Genomic DNA, 26,661 nt, shown 5'->3' with positions numbered 1-26,661 from the left:
AACTAATCTGAAGGCGAGAGTACAACTGAATATTTAACTGGGCTCCCGGTCCCAGTTAGGCTACCAGTTGTAGTTGTCGGATCATGCACGGAGCAGCACAGATCCAGCCTGTAAGTAGCTTTACGAGCAGGGTTCAGCTCCCGCAAAGTATGCGGGGGCTGTCACAGAGGGAAAAGGGAGAGCTTTTTTCCTCCAAGGACATGAAAGTCGGTGCTTGTGGCGGGGCTGCCTGGGCCACTGGCTCCCTGCAGCGGCCGGGTCGCGGGTGGTGGGCGCTAACAAAGAGGGGGCGCCGGGGGAGGCTCCAGTCGAGGCCGGGCCGAGGCTCAGCCTCTCGCCTACTCGCATCTTACCGCAGCCCAGGGCAAAAGGTGCCGGTAGGGCTGCGCTTTTCCACCGAAAACCGGTGAGATTGCGGTGCTGGCAGCGCAGAGGGGTGGGGGGAGGGTGCCGGAAGCGCTTGAGCTTGGCTGCGCCGCAGCATGCGGGGGTGGGGAAGCTCGGCACTGCTCGAGTCGGGCTGCGAGGGAGCATGTCCTGGCTGGGACGGGGTGGAAGCTGCCTGCATCCTGCTCTGGGCTCTAGCAGCGTCGGTGCCCTGAGGAAGCTTAAGTGCAAAGCAAATTGTGGAACTATAGGCTAGTCAGTCTCACCTCTGTGCCCGGCAAGATCATGGAGCAGATCCTCCTGGAAACTATGCTAAGGCACATGGAAAACAAGGAGGTGATTGGTGATAGCCAATAGGGCTTCACTAAGGGCAAATCGTGCCTGACAAATTTGGTGACCTTCTACGATGGGGTTATAGTGTTGGTGGATAAGGGAAGAGTGACTGATGTCATCTACCTGGACTTGTGCAAAGCATTTGATGCTGTCCTGCATGATATCCTTCTCTCTGAATTGGAGAGACATGGACCACTTGGTGGATAAGGAATTGGCTGGATGGTCACACTCAGAGTTGCGGTCAATGGCTCGATGTTCAAGTGGAGACTAGTGATGAGTGGTGTTCCTCAGGGGTTGGTATTGGGACTGGTGCTGTTTAACATCTTTGTTGGTGACATGGACAGTGGGATTGAGTGTGCCCTCAGCAAGTTTGCTGACAACACCAAGCTATGTGGTGTGGTCCACACACTGGAGGGAAGGGATGCCATCCAGAGGGACCTTGAGAGCTGGGCCTGTGCGAACTGCATGAAGTTCAACAAGGCCAAGTGCAAGGTCCTGCACATGGGTTGGGGCAATCCCAAGCACAAATACAGGCTGGGCGGAGAAATGGATTGAGAGCATCCCTGAGGAGAAGAACTTGGGAGTGATGGTTGACGAGAAGCTCACCATGAGCTGGCAATGTGCGCTTGCAGCCCAGAAAGCCAACTGTATCCTGGGCTGCATCAAAAGAAGCATGGCCAGCAGGTTGAGGGAGGGGATTCTGCCCCTCTACTCCACTCTCATGAGACCCCAGCTGGAATACTGTGTCCAGCTCTGAGGCCCCCAACATAAGAAGGACATGGAGCTGTTGGAGGGAGTCCAGAGGAGGGCCACGAAGATGATCAGAGGGCTGGAGCACCTCTCCTATGAAGAGAGGCTGAGAGAGTTGGGGCTGTTCAGCCTGGAGAAGAGAGGGATCTGGGGAGACCTTATAGCAGCCTTCCAGTACCTGAAAGGGGCCTACAGGAAAGCGGGAGAGGGACTTTTTACAAGGGCATGTAGTGATAGGACGAGGAGTAATGGTTTTAAACTGAAAGAGGCTAGATTTAGATTAGATATTAGGAAGAAATTCTTTACTGTGAGGGTGGTGAGACACTGGAATAGGTTGCCCAGAGAAGTTGTGGATGCCCCTTCCCTGGCAGTGTTTAAGGCCAGGTTGGATGAGGCTCTGAGTAACCTGGTCTAGTGGAAAGGTGTCCATGCCTGTGGCAGGGGGGTTGGAACTAGGTGATCTTTAAGGTCCCTTCCTACCCAAACCATTCTATGATTCTATAAAATTAAATGTGTATTTTCACTTGTGCGTGTGTGGAGAGGAGGGGATTAGTACATGAAAAAAATATGTATCGAAGCACAAAATTTCACATAAATAACTGAGATGAAAGAATCTCTCTAGTAGCAGAGAGGAGGAAAGGGTTAGGATGCTGTGAAGCAGGGGTGGGTTTTTGGTTTTGTTTTGGATGGAGCATCCTTGCTGAGAACCCCTCTATCTGCTGGTGAATCTTGGGATGCTACTTGTGTCTGTAGTAAATAAGTATAGTTAAAGATGTCCAGGATTAACAGAAATGAGTCTTCTATCTTGTCAGAAAAACTAACTTATTTGGTGAGACTTCAAGTCTAATGATCATCATATGATAACACTTACATTGGGGTAGTGCCTGTGCTCTGAGCTATAAGATAAACGCAGTTGTTGCTAATACAGCTAGACTTCTCAGCAGCAGAGTTTCTACTCCTTGGATAACCTGAGGCTGGTTACTTGAGCACTTACTAGGGAAGCATGTAAATCCATTGGTAAGGTAGGATTAACTTTGGAGGGAGGAGGGGGAAAGAATTGTTTCCATCTTAATCAAGTTTCTGTAACTTACATAAATGAGACTGTCCAAATGGACCAAATCTGAGAGCATGTAGGCTTAGACTTGCCCACTGTATGCTAAGGAATGGGCACAGGTACGCTTAGGAGTGGGACCTCCTGTGTAGATAGGCAAAATAGAGATGCAGATTCAATTAGAGAAAAAGTAATTATGAAGCCATGTATTCTAGCTGGCTGTGAAGAATTATCAGGCACTGGTAAATTGAAAATATGTCCTGGTGTCTGATAGTGACCTGTTGGCAGTTATAATGCTAGTAGGTCTTCAGATCACTTTCCATTAGGTTATTATAGGACCTTCCAAGAGGTGGGTGAGGCAGTAGGTGGCTAATCAGGGGGGAGAATCGGATACCAAAGGAAATATTTTCAGCTGAAAAGGGGATTGTCTGAGGGAGTAATCCACCATGTATGTTTAAAGAATCACTGCAGTCACATCCAACACAATTGCTTTTGAGGCATAATTGGGTTTTCAAAATTCCCTGAATGGTCTGAGGATGTGGTCAAGTCTAAAGCAGAAATTTCTATTAATAGTAACTTACTAGAGTTTGCATTTGGAGCAGGAGAACCAAGTGGTAGAAATAGTAAGGAGTATGTGAGTGCTAAATGAATGTCAGGTGAACCATGAAAACAGAGGCTTTGCTCCAAGTCATGAAGCTTGCTAGTTTAGGAAGGCTCAGGGTAAAGTGGAGTGAATGCCAGGTGCTCCAAGTCTTAAATAAAGAGATGGTTCTGCTGAGGGGAATCTAACAGGGTCTTTTGTGCTTCTCACTGCAGACAGGAGACTGGGAGAATGATGAACACTACTCTGATAGTCCTGTGACTTATGATACTTCTCATCTATTGTGCTTTTTACTTCAAACAAAGCTATTGGCTGAGCACCAGCAGTTGTGCTCAGCACTATCAGTTGGAAGGATGGGCCAAATGCCAAAAATCTGGCATCAGCTGCTTCTTGTGAAGGTAGAAATGGTTATCCATTCTAATGTGTGCCTTCTGCTGTGTTTCTAAGTGTCTCTATATATAATGCAGTACACAACCCACTTTCTCACTGAGAAGCGTATTACTTGTCAAAGTGTCTGCATGACCCTATTATTGGGCACGACAGACCAGTAGCAGCTATGGATATACTTCTTGCTTAAGGCCTTTACTTCATGAGCACATATGGAAAGAAGCACCGATACAAAAATCGGAGATCTCCAAACCCCCTTGCTTTCTAACTTTCCTCACCTAAGTGGGAAGCTAGGTGCGGCTGGGTAAGGAGTCCGAAAGAAAACTCAGTAACACCAGAGTGTGTTATTAAGCAGGCATTCTTTATTGCAGCGCTGGGCAGCACTGGGGATTATCCACCATGAGTGCTCCGCTGGTTTGGCAAATTTTCAGAGAATATATACCATAAAGTTATACATAGTCATAGGATTTCTGAGAACTCATTTACATAGCCACGAGATATGCAAATGTCCATTCCGCATGCGCAGTTGTTTTCCCTGGTGGTCGACAGGGGTCTTCAGATGAAGGCCAGTAGTCTTCCTCGCTGTGTTCGCTGACTGACCCCTGCTTCTGGGCAAACTCAGTCCGGGGATCACGTAGGCCACGTCCTTTGAGGTAGCTGTTGCAATTCCCTTATCTCTGTTCCTGTGCATATGCTCATCCCAAAGCCCAGCCATCTGAAGTGAGACCATCCTGGAGCCTCCTTATCTTACAGCCATTACCACTCTCCAAATTGTAAGGGCTTCCCTTTGTTTAGTTGAGCACCCAGGATAGTTGAGTAATTAAGGTATTTACAACATCCCCCTTGCTCTTGGGAGCCCAACCGCTTCAGCACTCTAAACAGGTCAATATATGTAAAGGGTGGCAAAAAGAGCTCTTAGATTTTTGTCTTTATGCAAGAGCAAATAAATGTACTTAGTGTGAAGGACAGGGGAGTCAAGGGCTGGTGTCTGGACAAGATGTTTAGGATAAAAATGACAGTTTGAGATAGGAAGTAAATAAAAGCACATAATATGCTGTAGTCACTGAGTATTGTTGCCAAACATACAGTTTTTTTATCTCCTATTGATGCTCTTCTCTACTGGTGACCTTTACACTGCTAAGATGTTTTTGTGGCCTGTTGGGTTAACCCAATTCTTGGGAATGCTTGTGGACTTTATTCAGCAAGGCTAGCAATATGTGAGCACTTCAGAAGCAAGAAGTTGCTTGGACAATGAAGCAATGAATTCCATATCCAGAGAAAGCCATCTTCCTCTGGAAACAGTACTGATGGTACAAATCCTGCTTGCTGGCTAGATTCTGTCAAAAGAAATTATGAAGAAAGAGCTTGAAGGTACCTTGTAATCTGCAAGGATTTTGGAGAAAAACCCTAGTTCTTGCATGTAGACCAAGGGATTATTAGTAGAATCAAGACCGACACCCCCACCCCCCCAACACCCACCCCCACCCCCCTCCATCCATGGGAAATTTCCAAGTAGGAATGCTAAGAGGTCTTAATAAGCTTCTGCTGTGAAACACAACCAAGATTAAGCCACTACTCCCCTGCATCAGCATGGACCCCACAGAAATACAACTTGGTGTTATATTAGAAGGATCAAATAGAATAAGGTGTCGAAGTACCATAACTGACAAAACAAAGTGACTTTAGGAACTTGGTTTTGAGGCTGTATCTGGGTTCAGGGGTCTCAGTGTTATAAATCAGCTGGATGGAGTATAGTGGTAGGCCTAGTCAATAAACAAGAGGTACAAGTTTGAACAGGATTAGCTTGTTTATACAAGCTGGGCAGCTGAGTGCTGAACAAAGCATCTTCCACCTAACTCATTGCTGCGGAAAAGAAGGCACAGACTCTGCGATCAAGGAGGCAAGGACCAAAAGCCAAAAGGCCTAAGGTACCTTTATTGTTATTCTACTACCCTATTTAAATGCTACAATGCAGGAGCTGGACTATGGAGTTCAAGATAACATCAACATTCACACGCTAATCACTCATCACCCATTCTGGGAAGAGCCACAGTGTTCTGGGCTCAAAACATCAACAACCATTCCTTGTTTTCAGCTCTGTGTTCAGAACTGACCTTCAACACATGTTTACTTCTTTCATGCCTCAAAGGGCCCTGTGAACTGGTCACGGCTCCTTTATCTTAAAAGCAAGCAAGAACTATTCTCAATGCAGTGTTCCCAAGCGAATCCTCTGCTCTTCAAGTAAAGCACAGCTGTTTGCAGGCTGATGGTCTTCCACAACTCATGTCAGCTCTGGCTGATGGGGATATAGACCATTCCAGTTTCCCATCTTCTGAAAGGATGTGCCTTGCATATGCTATGAAGTGTCTCAGCTGAAATGCCCTGCAGACCTTTACTCCCAACTGTCTGTGGGGTTTTTAAAAGCTTCTAATAAAGCTTCATAGCTGGTGCACGTCACCTTAAAGCTCAAAGCTCAGACATTACAGGGCTAGTTAAGACAGACTATTGGCTTTGGAGCTGAATTTCCTGCTGCTCTGTCAGTTCATGTTGCATCCTTAAGCAATAAGATAAGTGAAATGCTTGATGAGGACTATCATCTCTTGAAGAGAACAAGTAGGTTAGAGATAGGATAATAGACCTTTACCTTGGCATTTAGGAGGCTTCATGACCATATCAGCTAGGAACTAGCTCCTATAGCAAAGTATACTCTTAGTGCTGATATGCTGCACAACTGCAAGTCTCCTCCTCTGAGAACTCTAATACACCTGCCCTATGGCTAAAACACTTGGGGATGAGACTTCCTTCCTAGAAAGGGACAGGACAAGTTGGGAACACTAAGGATGTAGTGTTAATATTGCAACCTGCATTTCTACCTTACAGACTATCTTCTGTGCTCCCTCAAAACAGGGTTATTTGTGCTTTAAAGGAGGGCACACGGGTCACTATATGAGTAAGAAGTAGTTTTCCAGTAGCTTGAATAGCAGATCTGGCTGCAAACAGTTGCTAGCCTGGCTGATGGAAGGTAAACTCTAGAGCAGGATGGAAGGCTGACAGTTGTCCTTGCATGCTTCTGATGGATGGGGATATCTGCATAATCTGATATCAAGACCATTATAGAGATGGAAACTTAGAGGGAGCCTGGTCAGGATTACTTCAGAGTCTGGATTTAGGAGCAATAATGTAAACTTCTTCTAATGTACATCACAAATGTGTAGCTACCTATAGGGAAACTTACTGCAGAAGAGTCATCTGTGAAACTTGTCTAGCTGTTCAGTAGGGTAGCTACTGAAGAAGCTGCAGTGGAGCTCTGAAAATCATAGTTAGATTCTTTACCTCTAGTATAGGTATTTCTGTATCTCCTTTTTAGATTTCCCTCTTGTTTAGTTATTCATTGCCTTTCTTGATGCATATACAAAGGAGAGCTGGGGCCCTTGGTCATGACTAATCTTGAAGGCAAGGGTAATCCTTGTGTTAAGCAGTATGCTTGATACTACCTAACAGGATTGAAACTGCTCTAGAAGAACCTGTCTTCATAAGGTGCCAACAGAATCATCAGCCTTCTAATAACACATCAGGAACATAACTTGCATCTGTTAAAAGAGACAGTAAGGAGTGACTCATGACTGCTATAACAGCTTATGTAACCAGAGGCTAGCAAGTAGCTGGAGGCTAGGTAGAGGGTTCTTCAAATACTGCTGAAACAAATGTTTTAAGGACAGATTTCTGGCTGCTCATGGTATCATCAGGCTGGGTAAGCACCTTCTGGATAAGCAAACTGCACTACCTTGACACTGTGGTAATGACTATGTGAGAAATGAGCCTCAGTCTGAAACGCCAATCATAATTTCAGTTTGTTGCAAAGCAAAGGCAAAACAGCGTTGGGCAGCACGGGGGGTAATCCCACCAAAATCGTGCGTGCCTTTACCACATAAATACAAAATGAATTATTGTGAAAGTGTTACATATTCATCATAATTTTAAGGACGCCTATACATATTCATGACTGTCCCCGAAAAGGCGGTCTTTATTATAATGAGCCCCGAGAAATCATTTCCATAGTCTCCGCCTTTAATTCCTCCTGGTTGCGCACGCGCAGTTTCTCCTGGTGGTCGTGGGCCGGGATCTCAGGGGTGAAGGCCGTATGTCTTCCTCGCTGTGCACTTTTTACCCCAACTGCAAAACCTGCTGAGACCAGCTTTCTTTTGACAGCAGTTATGTGATTTCCTTGACGAGTCCCTTCCTTGTATACATTCTACTCTATCTTATCTTATGTTTTTCCTGTGGTTAGTAGTTAGTTCCTATTTAGGGGCTAAGATTATAGATATATAGCTTAAGCTAAACAATGATCCTGATGGTTCTGTTATTAACCCTTAAGTGTCAGTTTCTCCTCATCATAGCGGCTTAGTATTTTGTGGTCACTTAATTATACATTGCCAAGAAGTCTCTACTTTTTCCCTTTTATTCTGACACAAGTCATATTTCACTTCTCACAACTATATGGTTTTAAGTCAGGTGAACTCAAAGAATACAGCAAAATCCTGTTTTTTATGCAGATACATTTGTGAACAGGTACAGAACACTTAGTTCAGCATAGGCTATGCAGAACACATGCAATCAATCTCTCTTAGTACAGCTTGCACACACCCAAACTACAAAGAGGGATAACTCTGCCAGCACTGGACAGCATGCAGCTGAAATAACCTATGATAACAGCTTCAATATGTGTCAAGTTCCTGCTATGAGGAAGGGGGGTAAAAATCATGGCTATTGGCCAGAGTCCTTTGCTGTAATAACTAGTAAGAAGATCAGAAACAGTCCTTCTGGGTGGGAGTTAAGAATACAGTTGGAAGTGAAGTGTTTGAGCTGTTATCTAGTTCAAACTCTAGTTTGCATCTGAGTAAACACTAGCTGCCTTGATTAACAACTGCTTTGCTTCCAGGTTGCTTAGTATATCCAGTGAGTCTCAACAAGTAGTATTGACAGAAGACTGAGTGGTAGGCACTGCAGGCACATGGCCTGAGATTCCTCATCCTGTGAGTAAGCAGGTGATACTTTTCTGAGCAATAGCTACAACAGACAACTGAACTCTGGCTCAGGAGCCACTGACTTATAGGGCTTCAGCACTGGAGACTGGAGTGAGTGGTATAGAGGAGTGGCCCCTTAGCAAGTTGCAAAGCATGCTTTCTTTCTAGAAGACTGATATGTAGAAACTTCTAGTGGATAATCTAACTATATAATCTAAGCATAAGCCTGTGTTACCAACTGAATAGCTCTCTAACAAGAAAGAGCATACTGGGATATCTATCAATCTCTCTGTAAAAGAAGAATCTGGAGTTAAGATGCTGGTATTGCTGGTGCAAAGAGTAAATGGGTTTCTTAACCTGAGAAATGAACTAATAGGTTGGTATGCTGAACACAGAGGTTGGAAAGAATACTGCCAAGACTTGTTGCAAGATGCTGCATTATTCCTGGAACAAATCATAAATTGAGATATACTAGCTAGGTGTCTGGACACTACATTTGGACACTGGAGTACCTGGTTGAAGAGTAACTCTTGTCTATCAAACAGACTATGACAGTGCTAGTTCACTTCAGCTTGATATGAAGTCTTCAGGGAACCAGATAGCAATAGCACATGAAGAGCATTTCCCTTTCTTCCTTAAAAGTAAGCAGAGGGCAATAGTTGATAATTTCTATCATACAAAGTTATTTATATCATATCAGCTTGTCTAAACTAGTCATGACTTCTCTTGAGACTTCTGTTCTAATAGTCCTGCAACAGCTGTATTGATTCCCATGACAAGTGTGTGTGGGGGGTGTCCAAAATAGAGCTACTGTGATAGCTGGGTTGAGAAGTAACTAATCATCTCATCAGTAATGATGTGCTCAAAAGCATAGTACAATGGTAAAAAGTACCAGTCCAATTGTACCACTTGAACTGAGTGATCTGTTCAATTCCAGCTGTTAACTTAGTGATGTTCACTTGGCTGTAATTTCAGTGATTCAAGTGTGCAGAAAGCACTTTTGGGAACTTAGTTTAAATTTCTATGTTTTTGCTAAAAAACAAACAGCTCAGAGGAGACTGATGAGAACACTGTTCTGTTCAACTGATGAAATAATAGCAGTTGGCAAATAGACTGAAATGGTAAGATGTCTGGGTAGTGGTTCACAGGCATGATTCTGTACCAGCAATGGTACATGCCAACAACATGTAGCTGACATGACTATAGAGATTTTATTACTTTAATTATACTTCACAGTAGGTACTAGGGGGAAGGGAGCAGCATGAAGGAGGTATTCCCTGAGGTGTCTATTACCACACTTCTATCCTGTGAAGCAGATGAATGTAACCCTTCCCTGTTTCTCGTTACTGCCTGTATATGATCAAGACAGCTGGACTGTATGCCCTAGTCTCCAATATGTAAATACAGCTGTAGCTTATTCCAAAAGAGTATTCCTGTTGGTAGAGGAAGCCCTTGGCATAAGGCTGCCTTAATACCTCTGCAAAATATTGATCCATACTCTCCTAGGTGAGAGGACATAAAACAGGGCTTAAAGGAAGTTGCATGAAAGACGTAGGGGCAGCTCCCTAAAGTAAAATCCTGTTAATCTGGAAATACTCTGGCCAACAGGCCAAGTGGCTTAACCAAGGCTGTGATACCAAGCAAATGATCTTAACCACAAATTGTGTTTCTAACTACCTATGGCCTAAACAGGACAGATGAATAGGTTTTTTTTTAACTTGGGTTAGAAACACTGATCTTGGTTTCCCTGTTATCAAGGAATCACAGGAGAAACTGAGTGGTGGGGGCATCATTAATCTAGACCTTACTGATTGAGGGAAATGATAGATAGCTTCACTTGTCAGGTAAAGTAGGTCAACATCCTTTTCAGTTATCTCACAAGACTAACCACAGGGGCTTGGATTAGACTTGGCAGAATAAGAGCCTGTATTTAGTCAACTTTCTAGCAAGTGATGCTGTTCTTGCATGCCAGACATGGCATAAATGGAGGGGAACAATTCCCAAGCTGTCTATGAACTCTTCCACCACTTGTTGTCAAGCAGGTACTTGTTATGTATTAGTATGAACAATATATATCAGGTATAACCCTACCCGTAGGTAAGGCTACTGACTATGCTAGTTCTTAACAGACTAATTTGATTACTTTCATAGAGGAGACAAGCTAATGGTAGTACTTGCATCAGAGCAAGCAGCTGGAAGTTTCCATCTAAATCATAGTAATCTTGTGTCATGTTATAGGAGGTTTATTTAACTTGAACTCTGACACTGTCAGATGCTAGAACAATGGGTGTTCCAGTAATGAAACAACACTTATGATATTTTATTTGATGCCTCAGCATGAATGACCCCGTTTAAAAGATAAAAGTCTGAATAGCACATTCATGTTTCTGACTCATTAATGCATGCCTAGTGCTTCTCAAGGCTACTTGGGGCACTATCATTGCAGCAGGAACTAGGCAGAAAATGTGATAGCCATTTATGCACATAGGGATTTGTTAGATGCAAATGTCAGTCAGTCATACAGGGGCTCACACAGATGCACTATTATACTTCTAATGTGGGTAGAATCCCACTAGTCAAGATTGTCCATCATTAGTAAATGTATCTGGCTTTACAACCTTGACTCTTGCTACTTATTGCATGTATTGCTGTTAGCCTTTAGTCTATTTCTTCAGCCTGCAAAACTGAAGTCTTGAATTCACTCAAGTGGACAGCTTGTCTACCAGCCTTCTGAAAACAGCTCTTCTGTCAAGAACTTGATGGCTAGAGATATTTCTAAGAATACATTGTGCGGGTCCTGATACAACCTTCTAACCAGAAGAACCTGACTAACTATTCAAGAAGGGGGGGAACAACCTGCCTTGGAAGCATGTTCAACACTTGAACTCTTGCTGTGCTTCTGGTTACTACTTCATCCTAACAGGCTATATTGCACTTGGCAGTAAAAGCTTCCCTTGTCCTCTCCTGGCCTCTCAGATTCTAATTTGAGGTTAATATCTACATGCAATCACTCTTTAAGCTGAATCATGTACTTGCAGTATCAAGGGACAAAGGAGGAGCATGGGCTGTAAAAAGGACAAAGTATTTTTGTCCTGCTGAGTGCTGAGCAGATGTTTAGTTTCTGTCTTGCCTCTGACTTTTTTCAGTGTCCCTAATGTCTTTTCAGACAGCCTTTCATCAACATTAAGGCAATTATCTTTGCTGAGGGGAAAAAGCCTGTCTGTTGGGTGAAGATTATTGTCCAGTCTTTAAATCCAGTGACAGACTACTTCCATGTGCACAGGACAAAAATTGAGGAGAAGAAACACGCCTCCACACAATCCAATGTGAATCAAAGTGAAGACGTTTATTAAACATAAGCTGTCCCTTTTATACATTTTGTACTTTCCCTGGCTGTAAGCATGTGCATTGCTATTGGTTAGTATTACTAAACATACTCTTCTTTGATGTGTTGATTGGTCACTGCTCTGCCACTGGTCCTTTCTTAATTGGCTCCATCAGTTCTTGTTTCTTCTCCTCCGTGTTCGACTCCCACCGGCTACTCCCTCAATTCTTGTTTGCTCAGCTGCTGTTTTTCCTCATCTCTTCTCTCCAAGGTTGGCTTGTTGACAGTAGCTACATGAATCTTGTCACGCAGCTAGGCCCTCACTCCATGCTCTCATACTTCTGGCTCATTACATGACCATTCTCCTCCAAAAACCCCTCTACAAAAAATCTAATCATTAAGGGTAGCTACCATGTTGCCACCCCTTGCTCAAATAAGGGATAGTTGTGAAAGCCTCTGATGCTACTGATACAGGCAAGAGTTTGGGGCACTTCTCCCAGGGTAGCAACATCCAAAAATCTGTAGTCTAAGAATTATGAAATAGTGCATTTAGCATAGGAGTTAAAATGGGCCATACAATTGCATAGCAAGTAATTAAGCTGTGGTGATAGCAATGGACTTATCTACATGGAGAAGATTTAGAAGACATCACTTAACAGTCTGCTGACAGTTGCTGTGGGAATGATCTTGCTCTTCACTATGCCAGTATAACTGAAGGCATGATTGTCCCTGCATGAAAGCACATGCATCTCTAACCATGCCACGCTGCTGGCTGGCTCTTTTCAGATGAACACAGAATTCAAGTGTAATAGAACAGTTCTAGTCTCTTGTTGCTTTACTCCTGCAGTCTGACTAAGGGAAGACTAAGGGACTGAGTACTGCAAAAGGAAGCCTCTAAGAAAGAGCAAGAACTGCAAACAGAAGATTTTAACTTTGCTTTAGTTACTTGCATGTAGACCACACCAGCACTTTCCATTAAGAAAAGCCAAACTTAACTGTGACAAATACTTTGCACTGTAGCACAGCTTTAACTTGGGTCTAAAGCATAGAATCCAAATTTAGTTGTGGCTGAGACTCTTGTACCCCAAGCAGACTAGATTACTGCAACATAATGTTGCTCCCTGCCCCAGTGAAATTTTAAAGTAAAGCCCGAGGGGATTTTGTGCTAGTCTAGTGGCTTAACTAAGATGTCAAGAAGTAGTTATTTTAAATATGAACTTGTATTAAGGTAGCCTTAATCTATCCTTGCATTCTTAGCTTAGCAGCTAATTCTCTTACTCCAGAGATATGATTCTCAAAGATAATGAGTTCTCCAAAGGTATGATAAATAACTGTCATGTACTGTGAGCTTTCACCAGGTGAGATGAGCTGTGCCAGACCTCAGATAGGAGAGTTTGTCCTGTAAACTGGCCAGAAAGCTGTCATTAACCTTCTCAAACTGAATTGTTAACACTGAGAATGTCTGAACCCTTCCAAATACCCCTGTCTTACTGTGGAGAAGCTCAGACTTGTGTGTATCCCATTCCCCATCCCCCTGCACTGCTCAGGGGGAGGAGGTAGAGAAATTGGGAGTGAAGTTGAGCCCGGGAAGAAAGGAGGGATGGGGGGAAGGTGTTTTAAGATTTGGTTTTATTTCTCACTATCCTACTCCGATTTTGATTGGCAATAAATTAAATTAATTTCCCCAAGTCGAGTCTGTTTTGCCTGTGATGGTAATTAGTGAGTGATTTCTCCCTGTCCTTATCTTGACCTATGAGCCTTTTGTTGTATTATTCTCCCTCTCTGCATCCTGATGAGGAGGAGGAGTGATAGAGCATCTTGGTAGGCACCTGGCATCCAGCCAAGGTGAACCCATCACACCATTTTCTTCCACCTTGGGGTTTTGTGGCTATCTGGGTCTATGCAAATAAGTGGTCTGGCCTCCATGGGATGGAGGCAAAAGGCAATAATGGAGGGATGACTAGAGTGTAAAGATGATAACTGTCCATCTGGAGTTCTACCACTTTACAGTTGCCAAAGTGAGGTCTTGCTTGTGTATACTTGCTCCTTCCTAGGTTATTTGGTTTTGCCCCTTAACTTTACTTCAGAATCAGATACTTAACTGTAGCTGTATAATACCAGAGCTGGGTGTAGCTCTGCCAACTAAACTGGGGAAGCAGGATCACTGACAGGCAGGACTCAGTGCCTTGAGGTTGTCGTTTCTTCTTTCCAGCATGGAGGTGGGCAGAATATCCTAAAGCTCAGCTCCTAGAGAGCATGTCTTCAGGCATTAGTGGGCTTCAGTGTTCAGCACAAAAAAATGGACTAACAGGTCTAATGAGAATATTTATTCTTCAAGGTAAAATATTATGCCTGCCTACTGATTGTTATTTGGATTTTTAAAAACTACAGCAAGCATAGCTGACCACCATCTCATCATGTCTACTGAAGCTGAAACTACTACTATCAACAGCCAGCCTGAGCAACAGGCTCCACTGAAAGCACAACCTTCAAAGAAGGAAAAAAAGAAAGGTAAGGAATACTTACCTCTTGAACACTTCCTCTAGTCAGTCTCCTTAATCTTTTGCACTTGCCTAAAACTAAGATCACTCTCACGCCATAGCTGAAATAATTCTGAGGTTTCAAGCTGACTGAAAGAGTGAATAAATAAGCTAGTAAAATAAATCTAACCAGAAAGTAGACTTTTAGCTTGAAAGGTTTTTTCCCAGCTTTAAGTTCTGAAGCTCTCTGTTCCATTTGTCAGGCTCAGCAAATGAGTCATTTAACAAGTCACTAAAAGCCTGGAGAAATGAAAGCCTACTGAGCAGGTGACCAGACCCAGGACCATCTGGGTAGCTGTCAGTCTGAACCTGAACTCACTTCCTCCCCTCCCTCTATAGAGGGAGTGATGTGCTGGACATAGATACAGATTCTAGTCCAGAGAAGCTAGAAAACTCATTTAATGAGAATTATTGTAGATCAGATAATAGTGGGGTGGTTTGTTTTTTTTGATAGATTAGGTTATGTAAATGTAATTACCTCAAACAGAGGTACATACCTAGGCACACACTCAGAGTACGTTGAGCATGCAGAGAAGAAAACCAAGCAGTTCTGAGAAGTAGTGGAAACAGTGGAAATAGCAAATATAGCTAAAATATCAAGTGATTACAGGGATGGGGGTACCAGGACTTGTAGAAATGATGGTGCTGATAGAAAGTTCTAGCACAGGGACTAGGTGATTCTTGCATGCCAAGAAGAGATCTGACTATGCCCGAACTAGAGGCTAACATCTGAAAGACTTATTGAACATCCTGTATGGCCATGGGAAGTACCACTTTGTTTGGTGTTGTTGCTTAGTACTTATATCTACTTGGCTGTTGCCTATAAATATTTTAGTCTTTTATGTGCCAAACAACTGTTCTTGAAGTCCCTAAATATTAAGCATTGGGCTCCACTCTTTGAACTGAGGCCAGATTCTGTAAGAACACTGTAACCTTAAAGGAGTAACTACCTTGCAGTGCATGCACTACTGGAAGGACTAAAGTTGTTATTATTCAGTTATACTCAAGGGACAGTTTTAATATGTACTAATATGATTTACTTTTTTATATTAAAAAAAAAGCTCTCAAAGCCACAGCATAGACATTTCTCTCCAAAAACAAACCTTTCTCTGTCTCCAGGGCCAGAAAAGACAGATGAATCTCTCTTGGCCAGATTCAAAGGCAATGGTGTAAGATACAAAGCTAAACTCATTGGCACTGATGATGTCCCAGGGGCAAGAGGTGACAAAATGAGTCAGGATTCAATGATGAAGCTGAAGGTAAAAGCTTGAGCTGGTATGTAAGGAATAGCTTCTGGGTAGCCTTCAGAAAGCTGATCAAATGGTCACTTTGGCCTAACTTAAAATAGAGCTTAATGGTAACATAGTAATAACAGCAACATCCTAGATGGACATTACTTTTAAAGCTGTAACCCCTTGCTCAAAGGACAGTGTTTCTCTAATGGCTTGGGAATACTCCTTTGGTTCTCTTGTTGGCATTCAGTATGGATGCTAATAGCATGAACTTGATCACAAATAGTGAGCTTGGGTTTTGAGTGGGGAGAGGGGAACTTTGTGCAACTTAACATAAGAACTCAAAGCACAAGTTGGCATCCTATGGCAATGGTGACACCAAGAGATATAGATAAGCCAAAGAATAAATGAGACCCTGCAGCAACCAAGATGATTACTTCTAGAGAGCAGAACCCTCCCATAGCTTCAATTGGGCCACAAAAGCTGGTAAGGATGCTGCTACTGCAGCAGTTTTGTGAACTAAGATAGGAAGCTTTAAAGCTCCTAAACATTTACCTCAGAACTAAATTGTGTTTCCTCTGTATCACTTCTAACCTAGTCAGGCATATGTTGCAAGAAGAATGCTGCTCTAATTGTACAGTTGCATAGGAATAACTAGATTAGCACTAGTACAGTCACAGTCATGGGCTCATGAGAAATGTAAGAAAACAAGTTAAAGCTCAAACTAACAGAAGTCTCATCAATACTTTGATATTCATCCTCTTCAGGGAATGGCAGTGGCAGCCCGCTCCCAAGGTCAACACAAACAGAAAATCTGGGTGAACATCTCCCTCTCTGGTATCAAGATAATAGATGAGAAAACTGGGGTAAGATATGACTCATTCTCTTAATGTGATTCTTAAAGCAAGTGAGGCGCTTGGAAGTTAGGCTAATCTGAACTAGATTCATTAATAGCATCATGTCCCCTTCTACATATAAGAATCGGCTTGTGGAATGGGTTGTAAAGCTGAAGCCTCCTGCCAGAAAGGTAGCTACATCTTATTGTGGTTGGTCAAAGCCTGATAAATCTGAGTCTTGAACTGGAGCCTTCTAACAATCTTAATTCTAACTATAGAGAAGAGCAGCTATTATGTCTCCTACAATTTAAACTAATATTTCCCCCCATTCTAGGTCATAGAGCATGAGCATCAAGTAAACAAAGTCTCCTTTATTGCTCAGGATGTAACAGATAATCGTGCCTTTGGCTATATTTGCGGAGGAGAAGGCCAGCACCAATTTTTTGCAATAAAAACAGCACAACAGGTATGGATCAGAGGTCCTTTTTCACTTGCTATGAGTAATGCTATTGTGTAAACACTTAATATCTGATAAGGGTGTAGCATTTTGCTAGTAGCCCTATGAGGTGTAGAGGAACATCAGCACAGATGGATTGGTTCTTCTAGAGAAGGGCAGTAGGAATTGACTGTATCACAAGTGGCTTTTATCTTGTTCAGCTTCTCTGTAGTCCAGAATAAAAACACTCAAGTAGCCTTGCTTACTATGATTAATCTTGTTTAATATGTCCAAGCACCGTGGAAGTCATTAGTGGGATGAATGGAGCCATTATAATGGGCTTTCCTGTACAGTGGCCTGTTGCTGTCAGTGAGAATGCTAATTCTTGAGTCAGATATCCAGAGCTTCACTCAGAATTAGCAGGAAAGATGTTAGAACTGCACTAGTCTAGTTCTCACAATGCTTTGTCTTGTGCAACAGAGTTTCTGGGGCCAACGAATGGCAGGTCTGGTCCTCCTAGAGTTACTTCTGGGAGGGATTCTGATCTTTCTGTTGCAGGATTTCTGCATGGGGTAAACCCATATGCAGGGTCTGTCTCTATGAACAGAAGCTGTGCATAAGCTTCATAAGTACTGGAAACAAGTACTTGGAATTACTGCTGAGTATTATGCAGCTTCTTAAATGACATGAACTTTTAAGTTGAATATTTATAATTTATTAGCTTGTCATTATAATAGTCATTAAAATGACTTGAAGAGCCAAGGCTTCAAAGCTAGTAATTTCCTCATACACATCCCTGCCTGCCCTCCTGGAGAAGTTGGCAGCTTCAGACCCACTACAGGTGAAACTGAAGGGTTCCTTGTTGGAGCATGTTATTATTTTAGTAATAGCTGTAACACCCTCTCCTAAGCCTGTTTTATTAGTTTATCAGAGTCCTGTGTTGTACTGGCTTCACTGGAATTGTAGATCAAGTACAAAAGCCTTCTGTGTGTGCTCTGGAGTGGAGTTTGTTCTCTGAGCTTTTCACCATGGGGTGCTGCTTGCCAGCCTATAAGCTTAGCCAAGCTGTAGAAAGCTCTTGACTTGCTGCTAGTTGTTTTTAACACAAACTTGTCTAGCTGATAAGTAAGGACTTCTGCAGCTCTAGACTGCTGCAGCTGTACTGTTTGTTAGAGGTGATAACTCTTGAAATGGCTCTTTCTGCAGTTGCATGTCTAAAACCCTTGATTAGGAGGGGATGATGCTCACATGTGAACAGTGAGATCTGTTCAATAGATTCTCTGCTTGAGCTAAAGGTAGTGCCTGAACAGGAGGACTTGTCCTACTCTTAGATACTGACACAGCTGCTATGTGCCTCAAGGAAAAGATCCAAATCAGCGTAGCTGAACCTGCCACCATCTCAGCAACTACTCAAAACATTCTCACTAATGGGTGTGCAGGGAATGCAGTGCCTTTCTAATTAACACTAAATTTCTATCCTGATACAGATATCACTTAAAGCTAGTGTCTGCTCCACACATTTGAGGTGATGATAATCTTACCTTATGCTTGCATCATTGATTTACCATTTACATAGTGTTTAAAATAAATGTAGTACTAGCTATAGAAGCTTTCTCCAGGTTCAGTGTTGGAGTTGGTAGAAAACAGGGAAGCAAATTGCTTTTCTCATGAGACTACCAGAGGGTTTGGATACCCTTTGCACTTTTGAGGAAATATGATTAGGACTTGCCATGTACTTATGAAATCTTGCACTACATGCTTTTAGCAAAAAAAAAAAAAAAAGCGCTAGGGAGTTAACAACAGTTCTAAGCTGGTTGTGCCCCATTACCCTTAGATTCTGCATAAGCTCTCTTATACAGAGATTAGACAGTCATTTAAACTCTTGCTTTTCCTGTTTATCTCGACCTTACTGTTGCACCATTTAGGAAAGTTTGGCTTGTTGCTCCCTGGACTTCTACTGAAGCAAGATGTGAAGTAGTACATGCCTTAATCTATGTTCTTTTTCAGGCTGAGCCTCTAGTTGTTGATCTTAAGGACCTCTTCCAGCTAATATATAATATGAAGAAGAAGGAAGAGGAAGACAAGAAAAAGGCAAGTAAAATTATAGAAACTGCATTAGTCTGCATAGAAATAAAGCTTGTTTCAGCTTTGGCTTGGTTTTTGGGCTCTTGTGAGACTTGACACTGAGGTCTGTCTAAAGCCAGGATCATTTGAGGCTATTGGTTGGTAGTTGTGCCATCAGTTTGATTACCTCCTAGATCTGGTAAGCTCTCCAAAGCAAGAGGCTTTGGATATTCTACGTGATATCTAGGTACTAAAAGCCTTCTCCTCTTTAGAGTAAAGAAGCAAGTAAGACTGAGGTAAGTCACTCCAACTCAGCCTCGCTTGATTAGGTATGCTACTGCAATACAACTAGCTTTGACTTTCTGCTAGCATTATGGAGGCAACATCAGATGCCCAATTGCACTGGAAATGGGAGTAAAAGGGGTCTCCAGAACTAATATGAAGTAGTGATCTCCCTCATACTTCCTCTTTCCATTACTTGCTTTTTCAAGCCTGCAAGTCACAGAATCACAGAATCAACCAGGTTGGAAGAGACCTCTGGGATCATCGAGTCCAACCGTTGCCCTGACACCACCCTGTCAACTAGACCATGGCACTAAGTGCCATGTCCAGTCTTTTCTTAAACACATCCAGAGATGGTGACTCCACCACCTCCCTGGGCATCCCATTCCAATTTCTAATAACCCTTTCTGAAAAGAAATTCTTCCTAATGTCCAACCTGAACCTCCCCTGGTGAAGCTTGAGGCTGTGTCCTCTTGTTCTATCGCTAGTTGCCCGGGAGAAGAGGCCGACTCCCACTTCACTACAACCTCCCTTCAGGTAGTTGTAGACTGCAATAAGGTCACCTCTGAGCCTCCTCTTCTCCAGGCTAAACAACCCCAGAAGTCCCTTGCTTAAGTCCCTTGCTTAAGGCAAGTTTTGATATTCCAGTTATCATTGACACTGTTGTCCATCTATTACAGAATGGTAGTGAAGCACTACCTGCTGATCAAGCTGACAAACTGAAACTGGTAGGTTAAATTTTAGAGCTTTATGCTGATGCCATCAAGAAGTTCATAACTGACTGTCTCCACGTTGTGTGGGAAATGCAGTATTTATAGATGTGTTCACAATAGATCTACATAATGCTTGATTCTTGCTCTTGCAAGAACTGTAACAAATACTGATTCTTTCAATATTTCTGACTTCAAGGGAGTTGACCAGATGGACTTGTTTGGGGATATGTCAACACCTCCTGATGTGAGCAGTCCCACAGTAAGTAGAATCTAGCTTAGCTGTCTTGGTTCTTTCTTTGAGAGCAAACTTTGTCCTAGTGATAGATCTGGTTTTGTTTTTTTACTTTGTTAGTCCTGGTTTCTGATTTCACTGAGACATCTGTTTAGGTATCATCAGTGTACAAGTGTCTTAGGGCTATAATAGTATCTACTTACTAACTAGAGTAGCTAATGTTATTCTTATCCAGCAGAGTTCACTTGAGACTGCCTGACAGAGATAATCCTGTATTTTTAGATTCCTTTAGAAATATGTACTAGCAATGCATGCCTCTGCTGTTATGAGAGCTATTACAGAAACTTAACTAAAGACCCTTAAAGCTGAAGCTCATTTTATGGACAAGCAAATACTTAAGTCAGTCCCTCAGAGTGGACTCCTGGCCATTCTAGATGGGTGGCCCTAGCTCAAGATGTGGCCTAACTCCACAAAAGTATGCATTTAGCTTGTCATAGCTCAGTATGACCCCAAAAATCCTACTGGTTTCTTCTAGCAGTATAAGCCACCATCAGCCATGATACAATTGGTGCTGCAATAGATGTCAGTCCAGGTAGTGACCAAGTCTTACCCTTCTACTGCCAGCTTGGTGGAGAGATGTCATGTTCACCTCTTCCACCTGCAAATAGCTCTCTAATCTTACTCCAAATCTGAGACTGCAACTTGAAGTTACACTAAAGCAGTGTGATTTCACACCTTGTCAAAACAAAGGACTAGAATTCAACCAGGGCTTCTTGACTCAAGTGAAAGCCTAGGTATAATTAGTGCTTAATGACTACAGTCTCTAGACTGTAGAACAAGCATCTGATATTTAACTAAGGGATCTTAAACCAGGTGCTTTTAACATTGAGCTTCTGACACTAAGTAGCTGTGACTTGACCACAGCTTGTGGTGCTTGCCTTAATGGCTTATAAGATGAAGCTTTAGTGTAACTTCACCATGACATTGACTACTTATTAGTATGCTGTGTTGGATATCAGGATCGCTCCTTTTGCAGCTATTTTCCTTGAGCTTGTGTACTATGCAACAAGTAATACATAAAGCTAACTTTTTTTTTTTTCTTTTGAACAAATAGGAAACTAAAGAGATTCTGTTAGTGGATCTAAACTCTGAAATTGAGACCAAACAGACTTTTGTAAAAGAGGATCTCTTCTTGAATGGCATCACAACCTCTCTTCCACAACCAAAGCCACAGACACCCTTCTTGCCTGAGAGTTCTTTCTCTACCAATCTCAGCTTCTTTCCCACACCTAATCCAGACCCTTTCAGTGATGATCCTTTTGCACAGCCAGACCAACCTGCACTGCCTTTATTTGATTCTCTAAAATCTGCTGATCAAAAGAAGGAAAGCCCGAGTACCTTGACAATGGTGGGTAATGGTGCTTCAAATGGTGATATTGACTACTTTGGTAAACAGTTTGGCCAGATTCTTAATAGAACTGGCAAACAAGCAGCACTAACAAACCAGTGGCCATTTGAGAGTAAGTTGCCTGCAGCAAGAATTCCAAATGGGGTACCAGAGAGAGAACAGAATGGCTTTCTTAAAGCCCCACCAAACCTGTTTGTGGAAGGTCCTTCCAATGGAGTATCTCTGCAGAATGGAGTAAAGCTGGATTCTGAAAGCAATATCCAGCTCATGTCACATGAGTCTATAGCAATTAGCCCACCACCACAAAGTACCAAGCCAGGAAGAGGAAGGAGGTCTGTCAAGGTGAACAATGTTCAACTAATTAATGGTGATATGCATGCTGTTAAAGAAGCTGGGTGAAGGAAGCTCTTCTTTCTTCATACTGTGTAACTGGCTAAACAGCTTCACAGCACATCTTCTTTTACCTGCCATGCTTACTCTAACCTCTCTGTAGCCATGGTACATCCTAACATTCATGAATGCTTCATAGTAGCTATGATCACTAAATTATATGCTTTCTTCCTTAACGCTGCCATACTTCTGTAAAGGTCTGGTAAGTATACTGCTATGTATATTGACACTTGATATAATGTCAGAACCTGTTATGATAGTTGTATGCTCATCAGCCTGTGGTTTCATAACAATGAGGTACTAAGTGCTAGCTTACAGAAACCTATGTAGTTTTGCAGTACTTGCCTACTGAGGGCAATCTCAATGACTTGCCTGATTAGACACAGGGTGGCTCTGGGTCAGCTGTATTTGTCTTGCACTGAAATGATGCAAAACTCAGTTGCTGACCTTGCCACAACTGCAGGGGTCACTGCAGACTGAGCAGGAATATTGGGGTGGAGGGGGAGAGCTCATTATGCTAGCAAATAATTCAGTCACTTTAAGTCTTATTCTTCTGTTGTTGACTTGTAACTACTGTATATTGTACCTACTTAATGCAATGCATCTTGGTAGATGTGAACAAAATGGTGAGGTTTGAAACTTTTATACTTGGTCTTTAAAGGATGCATCAAAGTTCTCTGCTGTAGCTGAAATAAAAGCTTGTAGCTCTGAACTGGTGGGTCTTGATCAAGCTAGCATGTGTTCTGTCATGCTATCTTACAACAGCTTTTTTCTTTCTAGACTGCATCGAGTGACTTATTTAGCTCAGACTTGTTTGTGCCAACTACAGAGAGCCTCAGCTTGACCTCAGTGGCACAGACAGGACCTGTGCCAACTAATCCACTGGACCTCTTCAAAACAAGTCCTACCACAGCACCTCCATTGGCTAGTCTAGGTTAGTTCACAAAGTGAAGCTCTTGCTCTAGTCTAAGATATCTGTTAACACCAACACAGGGGTTCTAGTTGTCCTTTACTTCATATGCAGTGCCCTGCCCTGCCCTGCCCTTTAACCCATGTGCTGTCTGCCCTAAACTATTAAATTCTGTGAATAGAGTGCTAAACTTTGCATCCTTAAGTGGAACAGGATTTTTTGCTTAAACTTTGACAGCAGCTTGCTGCTTCAGGTACACAAGGTTCAAGTGTGCCAAGCACAACTTGGGAGGCCAGGGTAGCACTGCTGCAGAGTCTTAGTAATCATTTACACAGAAGTAACTATATAGTAAATACTTAGTCCCAGCACAGAAGTGATACATGTATGTGCCTACTCCTGTTCTATCAACCTCAATTGTGTTCTTCCAGGACCAAAATGGAGCCAAGTAAAAAATGTTAACCCCCTTCTCCCCCCTCCAATGACTTCATTTTAAGTGTAAATCAACAGTCTTTTGCAAACAGCACATGAAAAATGTTTTGCTGGTACCTTTGGTGGAATTGATACACTCCTACTTGAGGTCTTCAGATCACTGAAGTGCTGTGTAACAACAATCTCCCCCCAGGTGGCTTGCCAGTAACTCCATCACCATGGAGTGCAGAGACATCTGCCTTCACTCAGGCTGCATGTGTCTTTCCTGTGTCTATGATGCCTGCTCAGCCTACAGGATTTACTCAACCACTTGCCTTTGGTACTCAAGCAGTGCCAAGCTGGAGTCAGCCTGCATCTCTTGGTCCAGCAGCCTTCCAGACCTCTGGTCTCTGGGCACAGCCAGCACAAGTTCTATCTACTTCATGGGCACAGCCATCCAGTGCTGTAAATCCCTTCCAGAGTAGTGTGTTCCCATCTTCAACACTACCTGCTCAGACCTCATCTGTACTGCCCTCCATGTCAACAACAACTAGCCCACCTCAGCTACCACCTAGAACTGCACCTCAGAAGGAGCTATCCAAGAGAGAGAGTGATGCTTTTATTGCTCTAGATCTACTTGGTGATGATAGAGAGATGAAGGATGTCAAGGAAATGTTCAAAGACTTCCAGCTGACAAAGCCACCTGCAGTGCCAGCAAGGAGAGGAGATCAGCAAAGCCTTTCAGGTGCTTCTGGATCTTTTGGCAATTATTTTAGTAGTAAAGTAGGCATTCCTCAAGATAGTACAGATCATGATGACATGGAAGCTAGCAAGCTGTCTGCCAAAATGACTGAAAAGTCTTTTTTTTTTTTTTTTTTTTTTTTTTTTTTTTTCCCTGCTTGGATAGCTGCTCAGGCAGTGGGATGGCCAATCACTATTCTTTTCTGATAGAACTAAAAATTTGATTTAATGGTTACTGAAACAGGGTTGAAGGACTGTCTCCCCTAACAATGTTAAAGAATTGACCAATGTCAGTGGCCAGTCACTGATACCTAGTGCCTAAACTACTTGACTAGACTGAGGTAAACTAGGTCTGTACAGTGTTAGAAGTTCCATCTAGCTTAAGTGTACTGAGGGACAAGCAGGAGATAAAATTGTGAGGCCACTCAAAGCAACTTCTGTGGGGGTTTTTGTGCACCTAAATAGATGAGCTTTGGTGTTGCTATACAGACAGAGCCAAGTACTTGTTAAAGCTGTTTAGTGATATAGCAGTATGTGTGTCTCTTCCCTAGAACCACCAAAGCCTGTTCCACGACAAACTGTGATGCCAGCTGATGGCTTGTTTGAAAGTCAAGCTAAACCAGACCTTTTCAGTGCCTCATCTGTAAGTAGTAAAAAAAACCAAACGCCACCACCCACCCACCCACCCCTTTTGGGGAGTCTGTAACCAGTTCCCCAAGCTGCAAGCCCTACCATGAAGTTCTTCAGCCCTGTATTGAGAGCTTCTACAAAAGACTGTAAAATAATGTAGCTGCAGAAGTCTTCCACTTTGGCTATGCTTACCTCTCTGCAGAGTAGACTGAGTGTGGACTGTGCAGCTCTCTAGCTGAACAAATGGGAGGCTCCCATGTTCAGTACCCCCTGGGGAAGTGGCTTTAACACATCACTCCATTTGGGACACAGCACTTGAAGCCCTTGGTGGAAACTCTGGATCAGTTCTGGAATGCTGACTTAAGACATCTAGCATTTGGCTAAAACAGACCTCATCATGACTATATTGGCTCAGCTCCAAATGAGTGTTTATTAAGCACACATGGCTTTTCTGAAAGATACCTTGCCTCAGACTAGGATAATTACTAACATGGATTTAGAGCCCTTTTCTCTTCTTAAAGCAGTACAGTTAATGTGTATTTAACAGGCACTCTGCAGTATTCTTTTTCCATGGAACAGGAACTATCTGATACAAACATGCAGAATAAACCTGATGAAACCTGGAAATCCACTAACAGCCTATGATCTCTCTTTCTTAGAAGGAATCTCAGAAACCACCTTCTGGTACCCCATTTGCATAGATCAGGTAAGTCTTCCACTAATAAGACAACCTACTTCATTCTCTGAAATTGATTTGGAAAATCTTTGGCAAAGAGCTGGCTAAAAAAACCACACTGGCTTAACTTTAATGCTCCTCTGAACTATGGCAAACAGTCCCTAAAAGAACACTTCTGCTAGAGTACCTCTATTCAGAATTGTATATAGCTGCATTCTGGCTAAGCCTTAACTGGCTTCACTTTCTTAGAAATAAAGATTTTACTATTCTATGGACTTAAATCTCAAGGCCACAACAGATCTAGATTTCCCTTCCTTGAGGAAAGTTAATGAGTAAACATGCTGAAAAACTCAGAGGGGCTGACTAAAATATTTCTGATATCTCTTAAGGAGAGTGTTAGCACACAGTGCCCTATACAGCTTTCTGAAGTTTAATCCTCTAAATATTGTGGGTTTGTACTCTGGGTGAATTACAGTAAAAACAGGATAAGGGCTATTAGAGCTTTTGTCACTAGAAACAAATGTAACTCAAACTTTTTTACCATTGACTAGAGAACATGAACTGTCAAACTAGCAAATCTATCCTTCTGCCACACCTCTAAGTCTTCTCCTGAAATACTGTCTAGCTTCTAACAGAAGACAAGTGTTGCTATTTATTGCTTTAGGTTTTTGTTCTCTTAGTGGCTCTAAGCTAGTTTAAGCAATAAAACTATAACTTATAGCCATCCTAACCTTAAGTCCTTTTCATCATGCTAGGCATAATTAGAAAAGGACAGATGGAATAACTGGACCTCTTCTCAACATGACTTTTCTACTTGTTTCATTTTGCTGTCTGCCTCTCTTGCTGCTGTTCCATGATGTCTGTAATCTAAAACATGTCCAGGTGGATTGCAACATGAGCCCTCAAAGAACATGCTGTGAAGATGATAATTCAGGGCAAAGCAAATGGAAAGTTGGGACTCATGCTGAAGACCCCAAAATTGGTGGATGTTAACTTTAATCTAGTTCTTTGCAATCTTCCATGGAAGAGCTTAGCAACACTAAAAGTTGTGTCTTGTAAATACGGTCACTTACTGTCCTAAAATATAGGAACTGAATGTACCTGGGGAAGAAATGCTGCCTTCACGTAAGGGAATTGAATTAGTAGCAAAAACTCCACGCCTTAAACAACTAGGTCAGTTGCATATTATCACAACAGCAGCCAGTTGTAAAGTTAAGTGGACACTACTCCTAATTGGTGACTGGACATATGACTTGGTCTCTGAGCCACAAAGATGTAAACTGTATGGTGGTGGTGTGTGGGAAT

The 26,661-nt window shown here is 42.6% G+C and overlaps 1 protein-coding gene across 1 annotated transcript; it reads left to right on the top strand.

Moving 5' to 3' along the window:
- Positions 1-26,661, top strand: LOC137675744 (disabled homolog 2-like). Its single transcript, XM_068421943.1, has 15 exons — positions 1-110; positions 14,250-14,369; positions 15,518-15,657; positions 16,398-16,496; positions 16,801-16,932; positions 18,910-18,993; positions 19,239-19,262; positions 19,929-19,976; positions 20,158-20,220; positions 21,308-21,943; positions 22,772-22,925; positions 23,524-24,054; positions 24,602-24,693; positions 25,340-25,386; positions 26,112-26,661. The coding sequence occupies exons 2-14, from the start codon at positions 14,276-14,278 to the stop codon at positions 25,379-25,381; spliced, it is 2,139 nt and encodes a 712-aa protein (XP_068278044.1). The 5' UTR covers positions 1-110; positions 14,250-14,275; the 3' UTR covers positions 25,382-25,386; positions 26,112-26,661.

Source organism: Nyctibius grandis, chromosome W, assembly GCF_013368605.1.
Source record: "Nyctibius grandis isolate bNycGra1 chromosome W, bNycGra1.pri, whole genome shotgun sequence".
Classification (NCBI taxonomy): Eukaryota; Metazoa; Chordata; class Aves; order Nyctibiiformes; family Nyctibiidae; genus Nyctibius; species Nyctibius grandis.
This window is presented reverse-complemented; position numbering and strand designations above follow the sequence as displayed.